The sequence below is a fragment of the Suillus discolor genome (genome assembly GCF_016758755.1).
Source record: "Suillus discolor strain FC423 chromosome Unknown F5147scaffold_19, whole genome shotgun sequence".
In the NCBI taxonomy this organism is placed as follows: Eukaryota; Fungi; Basidiomycota; class Agaricomycetes; order Boletales; family Suillaceae; genus Suillus; species Suillus discolor.
Window position 1 is genome coordinate 610,992 of NW_024541266.1, and position 8,700 is coordinate 619,691.

At 48.6% G+C, this 8,700-nt stretch overlaps 4 protein-coding genes across 4 annotated transcripts; 1 reads left to right on the top strand and 3 right to left on the bottom strand.

Moving 5' to 3' along the window:
• Positions 1-68: 68 nt before the first annotated feature.
• On the bottom strand, positions 69-1,377 carry F5147DRAFT_111680 (Maf1 regulator-domain-containing protein). The gene has a single exon (XM_041428079.1). It carries the CDS (start codon positions 1,286-1,288, stop codon positions 149-151), a length of 1,140 nt encoding a protein of 379 aa, XP_041294489.1. The 5' UTR covers positions 1,289-1,377; the 3' UTR covers positions 69-148.
• Positions 1,378-2,431: 1,054 nt separating this feature from the next.
• F5147DRAFT_688388 (domain found in IF2B/IF5-domain-containing protein) lies at positions 2,432-4,130 on the top strand. The gene is made up of 3 exons (XM_041436915.1): positions 2,432-2,670; positions 2,726-3,719; positions 3,771-4,130. The coding sequence occupies exons 2-3, from the start codon at positions 2,745-2,747 to the stop codon at positions 4,035-4,037; spliced, it is 1,242 nt and encodes a 413-aa protein (XP_041294490.1). The 5' UTR covers positions 2,432-2,670; positions 2,726-2,744; the 3' UTR covers positions 4,038-4,130.
• Positions 4,131-4,356: 226 nt separating this feature from the next.
• F5147DRAFT_633935 (uncharacterized protein) lies at positions 4,357-5,549 on the bottom strand (the record flags this gene model as incomplete). Its single annotated transcript, XM_041432853.1, has 5 exons — positions 4,357-4,557; positions 4,611-4,795; positions 4,846-4,933; positions 4,984-5,179; positions 5,239-5,549. The coding sequence occupies 5 exons, from the start codon at positions 5,547-5,549 to the stop codon at positions 4,357-4,359; spliced, it is 981 nt and encodes a 326-aa protein (XP_041294491.1).
• Positions 5,550-6,492: 943 nt separating this feature from the next.
• F5147DRAFT_688391 (serine incorporator/TMS membrane protein) lies at positions 6,493-8,644 on the bottom strand. The gene is made up of 9 exons (XM_041436916.1): positions 8,495-8,644; positions 8,380-8,441; positions 8,198-8,329; positions 8,042-8,145; positions 7,244-7,987; positions 7,095-7,194; positions 6,985-7,049; positions 6,776-6,931; positions 6,493-6,727 (listed from the first exon to the last, which is right to left on the bottom strand). The coding sequence occupies exons 1-9, from the start codon at positions 8,589-8,591 to the stop codon at positions 6,712-6,714; spliced, it is 1,476 nt and encodes a 491-aa protein (XP_041294492.1). The 5' UTR covers positions 8,592-8,644; the 3' UTR covers positions 6,493-6,711.
• Positions 8,645-8,700: the final 56 nt, after the last annotated feature.

The window sequence follows — 8,700 nt, forward strand, 5'->3', positions numbered from 1 at the left end:
CGAGGCCGGTTGACGGCCAAAACTCGAATCACAAGAAGGTCGCAAAAGAAACTGGAAATTTGTCCCAAGGGTCAAGTGAGCAAGCATGGAAATGCTAGCTGAGAGATGAGCACTCGTCAGGAATCCTGCCAGGATCGTGCCTCACCAATCAAGCAGACGCACTGAGACCCATCGCTCGGGCTCCTGCACCGATACTACCTTCCCATCCAAAGAACCGTTCATTCTTTGGTACAGAGCCCACGCCAATATAGCTGTCATTGTCCATTCCCATCTCGAACCACTCTTCGTCATCCCATCTCATATGTGCGTTCTTCGTGTGCGCCCAGACGGAGATGAAGACTATTCGCTTTAGCTTAGGGTTGAGGAAGAACCAGTGCGAGGACCACAAGAGTGCACCACAACGCCGCTTTAATCGCACATGGGCGAAGTTATTGCGCTCGGGCGATTCGCCACTACTCGTGCTGCCGCTGTTATACCGGAAGGGTATACGATTTTGCAGGGACACGGAAGCGGGTCTTGAGCTGGTAGGATCCGGAAAGAACTCGTCTACGTCATAGTCATCAAATTCGAAAGGGGGTTCATCGTCTGGGTCGTCGGACGAATCCTCATCTGCAACAGATGCGACATCATCTTCATCGTCAGAATCATTGGCGTGGGGATCAGAATCGATATCTGGGGAGTATGAGAAGACTTGGCAATCTGCGAGACCAATGACATCATCCAATATACGATACAAGGTTGGGTGTGTGCCAGAAACTATCTGGGGAGGTGCATGGGGGCTGGACACCATGTGGTGCAGAGGTGATGATGAGGTAGTTGGGACAGAAGAAGGAAAAAAAATGGACGACGTGGGAGGATAAGCTGAGTATGTGCGTGGTACGCTCATGCCAGCACGGTGAGGAGAGAGAAGGGTTGTGCTGAGAGAATTTAGCACGCTCGCGCCGTTTTTCTCTTTGTTAAAGTGTGCGGGTCTGACATCTGAGAACTCATAGTCAGGGAATGCGATGTTAAGGGTGGCTATGAGAAGGTAGAGTGTCTTGCGAGATGCCTGCTTGTCCATAGGGCCAAACGGGGTGAGCTCAGGCTCGCGATCAAGCCATGAAGGAAGTGGCGGTGAATGGGAGAGCTCGTCGTTGTAGGCATGTTCAAGGGACTTGAAGAGTTTCTTGTCGCGTTTGATGTTCTTGCAGCTATATGCTTCAATACGAGTGTGTACGGAGCATTCTGGGCCCTCATGAGTGAGCGCTTGGGAAAGGCGTGATAACTCGGGGAATTCTATATATTTCATAGTCGTGAGGAATGATGTCGAACGGTAGTTGGTCGTCGTGAGCCGCAGCGAGGAAAGGAATAGAGCGAGGCGAGTGGCTTGACGAGCGGATGTTTGTCATTTCCGATTCTGGATGCACAGCTTCTCACTTGAAATTCTATTAATATTATGCCTTGATCATGCTGAGGGGACAGCAATATATATTTGCCGACTTTCACTTTCTGTGAGCCGGAAGTACTATATTGAACAGCAACAATTAATGGCCATTTGTGCTTCAGTGAAAGACGAAATAAAATTACAAAATTCAAACAAAAATTAACAGGATGATATCAAGTTTACTCTTTCTTTCGCAATCGGTCAGGTTTCGTCGCCTGCCACATGATCAAGGTGGTCGCACGTTTCTAAACCATGGTCTTTTGATCCACTAGGTTGCTGCCAGGAGTCAAGTTGTGTCATGCAAAAACGTTTGTGCGGCGTGATCTATAAGGATTCCACGCTTGACGCGGACGCCTCAAACTGCTTGTACAACGTGCATGCACGTGGGTGTGAGATACATAACTGGCTGTCTCGTCGCTGTATTCCACAGCCGCACGGTGTTATCCTTCGAACCAGACGCGATGCCAGTACCATCCGGTGAGAACGAAACTGAGTAAACTGTGCCAGCGACATGGAACGAAGCATGGTCGAGTGAACATCATCTGCGAAAGAACTGAATCATTTATGACCACGGGTGCAATCGACATTGCCGCAGTGGACGGCGCCCACGATAACCATATCTGCAGCCAATGTATGCAGAGCTAATGAGTGAGCCCGAGGAAACGAGATACACCTTCATTGAGGAATTTATATGGTGCTGGTAGCTCGAGGCTTTCGTGGTACAGAGCACGTTTAGATTTGGCCGCTACAAACATTTCGGGGGGTCAGTGACTCAGAGACTTGATACCCAGGAGGGGGGACGCGTTACTTACGTTGAGGAGTCGCTATGCTGCAACAGTCTGAATGGCTGGAGCAGGCTGTGGCAGAATCATTTCTGGGCTTGTTCGGAAGTGCCTGCTCTGTTCAGGAAGCGGCCGGGTGTGGCTGCGGCTGTACTTAGTCATCCGGCAACCGCCGGAAGCGGAACAAACAGGCACCCATAAATTTGCTTCCTTTACCGGACTGCCTAAGGACTGCCCATAACCACCAACCACAAAGTCTTCTTACAGTCTTTGTCTACTTAAACCCAAAGCCCATAACCTAGAAATTTCGCGGTCTTCCCCTAGCCCACGATTGCTTCTCAAACGCAAATTTTTTCTATCTTCTGTCCTACTCGAGGAGAAAACAGAAGACTTTATTTCATGCTTCGACCTCCACTCAATTTATCGGCAAATACGTGTTTGTTTCGGAGAAAGTCCATAAGTACTGTATGTCGTTTCCATCATCTGCGACATGCTGTCCATTGACTAGGTCATACTGTAGCGTTAAACATCTGCCCAGCATGGCTTCCGCAGGAATTGTGAATATTCGTCGTGATGTCGATGACAAGTTTTACCGCTACCGCATGCCGCTCCTTCTCACAAAAATTGAAGGCAAAGGAAATGGTATCAAAACCGTCGTTCCCAACATGGCAGATGTCGCTCGTGCCCTATCTCGCCCTCCCACCTATCCTACCAAATTCTTTGGCTGTGAGCTCGGTGCACAGACCTCCTCTGATGACAAGAATGAACGATACATCGTCAACGGCGCTCATGACGCCTCTCGCCTTCGGGAATTGCTTGACGTCTTCATCGACAAATTTGTCCTTTGTCGTTCATGCAAGAATCCTGAGACAGACCTTATCATCCTCAAGAGCGGTCGCAACGAGGATATCGTCAGGGATTGCAAAGCTTGCGGTGAGAGGACGGACGTCGACATGAAACACAAGCTCGTCACCTTTATTTTGAAGAACCCGCCTAAGAACCCCAAGAAGAGCAAGAAGGGGGGCAAGGGTGAGACAAATGGAAATGGCGGTGGAGTACACGCGTCAGCTCCATCTGTTCCTGGTGACGAACATAGTGGTTCTGGTGGCGATAGCGATGATGAGCTTACCAAGAAGATCAAAGCCGAAGCTGCTGAGCTTACCACAGAAACCAAGCTTGGAGCTCAAGATTGGTCGGCTGATACCTCTCCCGAGGCTGTCAAGGCTCGCGTTAAGGCGTTGGAGAGTCAGGTTGGCGGACTATCACTTACGCCTGCTGGCGGCTTAGGAGATGATGAGGGCAGTGATGACGATGTCAACAGCCCTTACGCTCAGTTTGGTCGTTGGGTCGAAGAGAACAAGGGCGAAGCAGGCGTTAGTGCAGTGCAGATCTACCAGAAGGCTCAAGAGTTTGGCGTCGAGAAGAAACACAAGACTGTCCTCGTTCTTGTTCAAGCGCTGTTCACTGAGGATGTTGTGAAAGAGATTAATATATACAAGGCCCTGCTCGCCAAGGCTTGTTCTCCTCTTACTGATCTACGCGGATGTTGCTAACTTGATGTGCAGATGATCACCTCCGAGAAGCACCAGAAAGCTCTCTTGGGTGGAATTGAGCGCCTTGTTGGGCTCACCCACCCCGAGCTCATCCCTTCTGTGCCAAAAATCCTAATGGCATTGTACCAGATCGACGTCTTGGAAGAAGACGTGGTGACTCAGTGGGGTACTCATGTCAGCAAGAAGTACGTTGATAAGGAGACGAGCAAGAAAGTGAGGAAGGCCAGCGAGCCGTTCTTAAAGTGGCTTGAGGATGCAGATGATGACGAATCTGAGTGATGGGTGGATATGTAGTCCTCATTTATGTTTATGTGTTTACTTTTCATATCTTGTCTTTTTTGTTCGCTGATAATAACATGCTAGTTTTGTTTTCGTTGGGAATCCCCGAAAGCGCCCCTATGTACTGATTTCGACAGTCATGTCATTCGCAGCTTCTCCATTTGCTCTACCTCGTATTGAGCCCTGCATGAAGCGCGTGAGGGTGCTTTTTTGGGGAATATATGTAGTAGACAAGGCACGCAAAACTTGTGTAAGTTGTCGCATGAAGTCCGAAGTGATTCCAAATTACAAGGTAAGTTAAGTATACGATGCATCCTTCCTAAACGCCCTCTATCATCGCCTCCCTCGAAGCATGAAGTTCATTGCCCCAAAACCTTGAGAAGCGAGACGGCTGATATATATCCCGCTTTTGACTCTGAACAGCATTTTTCGTGTTTGTCATGAATATGTCGTTCTGAGCTCCATCTTTAAAATCATAAAGGTCGTTATAAAAAGGAGGACCCATGTAGTCCTCAAACATCTAATCAGACCCGGTTCAGATTTAATATCACGTGAAAAGTTTCTAGCGCTCACGTTGTTGCCTTCATCTTGCAGCCAGTACAATGGCTGCTTCGCTCCGTGCGTACAGTTGCTAGGGGTGGGGTGGGTAATTCCGTGTTCAGGATCTGCTCCGCAGCGTCTTGCAACTTGAGGCTTCATAAGAGCTGGTGCATCGTGCTTAGAACCCGCTACTGTGCACTGGAAGGCATTCATATACACTGGAAGGCACCGAGTCAGGATGACAGGACAGCAAAGGAAACCGCCTTACTCTGTTCAGAACCGCTATCAGGAGAGTGGATCCAGAACCATGCACACGTGCATTTTCCGCCGGGACAGGCAGGCATGTCAGCGGGAACCTATCGTTGTTGTTGTTAAACTGGGTTCAGAAGATCTTTGGCCACCGTACCTGAAATGCGGTGAATCTGTGCCAGACGCAAGTCTGGTTGACGCTAAAGACTGTAAAGTCCTCTGGTTTGATCTTGCTGACGTCCGATTCATAAACAATGGCAAGTGCACAACCTTTTACGTCGTCGATACCTGTGGTATGAAACTGGACAGAAGTGGATCTGGGGCAAGGCCAGTCCCCCTGACGAACATCTCCGCTGTATCATTGACCTCATTATACATTTTGATGGAGGATGCAATCAATCAGATGACTAACCCTTCGGACGAATTCCACCATGTCGTTGCGCCCTTGTTGCACCCGAGTTCTGCAACGGCAGCTTTCCCGGCGGGCAGTTCAAAGACATCATTTGGGTGCGGAGGATACCGAAGGTGGTTGTGAAACCACCACTCGTCAAACGTCATACGCGCCAGGGGAACAACAGGGCGGTTGTCGTAAGAATACGCTGGGTCCTTGTCTGTGACGTTGAAGCCCCACATGCTCGGATGCCAGAAGGCAATGTGGGCATAGACAGAAGGGACAACGACAACGACAACAATGAAGAACAGACGAGTAACTGAGTAAATCATAATGGGTGAGCTGCTCGTGTTGGTTTCTCAACGGAGGCACCAGGCATTATATAGTGCTCCATATAAACAGCTCACGATGGTCCTACTAAAGAGAATCAACTTTAGAGATACACCATTGCGTCAATGGCGAGCGCACTCACTCACGAAGATTGCACCTAGAAGGGCGTCCGCCCTGAGTTGCATACTTCCGGTGCGTGCTGGTCGACTATGTCCGAAGACAGGACAGCGGAAGGTAATCAACAACATCCCCTTCTGGAAGATCTGCACCGTGAGGGGTAAGCCGTACATATGCTTCTGACACAAGATTCTCAATACACGGACAAGTTAGGTATCAGTACTTCGCCTCCGAAGACAAACAGGAGTTGCCTAACTCCATTACATTGGCCGGCAAGTCGTTCAGGTCATAGAAGTCTCCAAGTTCAGGGTAACTTACAATTCGTTTCAGGCCTTGGGCCCATTTGGCATAAAGGCTCGTCATTATGGGGTAGAACGCCTTTCGACGGCTTTGAGTTGACCGTAATTTGCCGCATGACCGTAACAGTCTCTTAACATGCCTTGTAAGGTACCAGGTCGCCAAGCTTATATCCTAACAGCATCGTATATTGTCCAGGAATACTGACAAGGAACTGCGTAATGCACGTCAAACAAGGCTGTGGTTATAATGATGTCTGCTTTGAGCTTACCTTCAACAATGAACTAGCGAAGCATGACATTGGAATGTGGACGTTAACAAGTTACTTGCCCATCCGAAATCTCTCGCGACACTGGCAAAATCATTCACATCAGCTCGGAGTATGTCTACACCCGCAATCATTCGGATATAACTGCTTGTGGTTGGCCTGTGGCGCACACCCCTTCAGAAGGCGCCTCAAAGGACGAAGTTGGTCAGTCGATCTCTGACTTGACCGGGCCCATTTCGCATCAAAAGCCATCGGAGTCATCCGAAAAGTCGTTTCCGATGACGGGAACGAAGCTGATGGATGATTTGCAAACATCAAAAGGCTCACGAACCCATCTCGTGGATAGGAAAGACGCATCTAAACGAAATCATGGAACTATGAGCACGAAGCTCGCCATAGTACATTAAAAGGGGCACATCATTAATCCAAAGTTTGATGGTAGTTCATATCAAAATGAGGAGATGAAGTAAGCAAACTGGACTTCACATATCTCCAAACCTGTAAAATGATGAGACCAGTTCGATGACTACAATCAAGATCACTTGCCTATCTGGCATCAACACGGGCGCAAGCAAGCTCCACATGTACAATAACATGCACACCCAACTGCTTACTATGCGCATCCACATCGCGGTCTCCGAGCGGCCGATGCGGACAACCTCCTCGGAGTCAGTAGAACCTTGTTCCGTGGACACCACATTCCTAGGTGAAAAAGATGGGCGGAAAGCTCTGTATACAATTGAATGACGACTTACCAATCAGTCAGGAGCATTGCAACATACATTGCACCGATAGCAAAGATAACATGGAACCAGGAATACTGTGCATGTAAGGTGATTGTTATAGAAGATGTTGCAATACTCACATTGTATCTCGTGCCGGACCGTTCATCATCTTTGGCATCTCCATAGTTATCATCTTCATCATCTTCATCCTCTTCATCCAGAGCGCATGCAGGGATTGCTCTGGCAAATTTTCACTACCCAGATATAGATCTATAGTACAATCACTTACCCAGCCTCGACAGCAGCGAGCAGAGCCTGATATCTTGGTGATTCGGTTCTTCCCGGTTGAGTGCTAACTACATCCATTTCCGAAGGCTCACTAACGTCGACTGGGAGTTGAACTGCGCCACCTTTCTTTACCCTGCCCACCAATGCACGGCTCTGTGTCGCTGCGCGAGTGGTAGAATAGGCGATAGCCAAGAAAGTGAAAACTGCACCAAGAACGACCGTGGTAGTCCGCGTCTTGTCAGTCCGGCTGAGCGGATTGCAAGATTGGTGTGCGTGATTGCTGACGGCGGAGACGATAAGATAGGTGCAGTATGCAGCAACCATTCCGGATTGAGCAAGGCCCGATCGAGGATTCGACTCCTGAATGGCAGGATGTATAGACATAATAGTGATAATGATGCAAAGGGCCAGGTTTAATGAGATGAAGAACCGGTTGAGAGTGCATCCGGAACTTGCAAAATAGGCGTATAGAATGCCGGTCAGGGTGATACACGCCACATACATCGCAGCAGTGGAGCCTATGAGGATCCATTGCCATAAAGTCGAATCTGAGTTCTCCCAGTTTTCCAGACACATTTCTGTCCATGAGTGGGCGAAGTCGACCAGTAGAACCAAACCGAGGAGTATAAATATGGTGGCACCTATAAGAGAAACATAGTTGCCCCAGAACATGAAAAATGCATTCGGTATGAAGAATGAAACCACAACGAGCAAAATCCACAGTAGAACCTTTGGGCCCCACCAGCTGGCTTAGATGAGCACATACTCCAAATATTGAGAACAAGACAGAGGTGCTTACCCATTCTGTATTGCGGCGCGTTTATCCCTAGACTCTTTGACGCCAATGAGAGACAAGCTTAGGATCGTATGAAATAGAGATAAGGCGAAACAAATACGATGGACCTGAGTTCACGTAGCTCAACATCAAGTCAACTGCAAGTTGCATTGAACGTACCGCCAGAACACCATAACACTTGCCCTCATCGCAGTCCATCTTTATGTAGTCATAACTCCAATGTTCAATCTTGCGAATTGCGAATGGAGTCTTCATGAGCCATGCTAGCAGGGAATTTAAAATAAAGATTATCTAGGCAAATATGGTCAGGGCTCTTTCAGATTCCCACTCATTTCACTTACTGCAAAACCGACTCTCGTCGCTATCGAGGAATTGCAGTTACAAGACTTGCAAAACATGGACGCTAAGAGGCGTATCAGCTGCAGTTCTATATGTGCATAATCCGGGACGACCCACCAGCAGTTGAAGTAAAGCAAAACGCAAGACCTCCGAGGAATGATGCTGCGATGGTCCCAAGCGGGCCAGCGAGGGGGATAGAGAACAAGAGACCCATGATATATCGATGGAGTCACTAAATGTTATATGTATGTTTCCTGTAAGATGCACCTGGCACCGCGCAGCGCTGGCAGCAACCACAGGTGCCTGCAACACACGCACCCCAT

What these genes read in the sequence shown, in the direction of transcription:
- F5147DRAFT_111680 (XM_041428079.1), bottom strand. Translation starts at nt 1,288, where the DNA reads ATGAAATATATAGAATTCCCCGAGTTATCACGCCTTTCCCAAGCGCTC.
- F5147DRAFT_688388 (XM_041436915.1), top strand. Translation starts at nt 2,745, where the DNA reads ATGGCTTCCGCAGGAATTGTGAATATTCGTCGTGATGTCGATGACAAG. An exon ending in ACAAGGCCCTGCTCGCCAAG is followed by an intron (nt 3,720 to 3,770) that starts GCTTGTTCTCCT and finishes CTTGATGTGCAG; the next exon opens with ATGATCACCTCCGAGAAGCA.
- F5147DRAFT_688391 (XM_041436916.1), bottom strand. Translation starts at nt 8,591, where the DNA reads ATGGGTCTCTTGTTCTCTATCCCCCTCGCTGGCCCGCTTGGGACCATC. An exon ending in CGACGAGAGTCGGTTTTGCA is followed by an intron (nt 8,330 to 8,379) that starts GTAAGTGAAATG and finishes ATATTTGCCTAG; the next exon opens with ATAATCTTTATTTTAAATTC. An exon ending in CGCGCCGCAATACAGAATGG is followed by an intron (nt 7,988 to 8,041) that starts GTAAGCACCTCT and finishes CATCTAAGCCAG; the next exon opens with CTGGTGGGGCCCAAAGGTTC.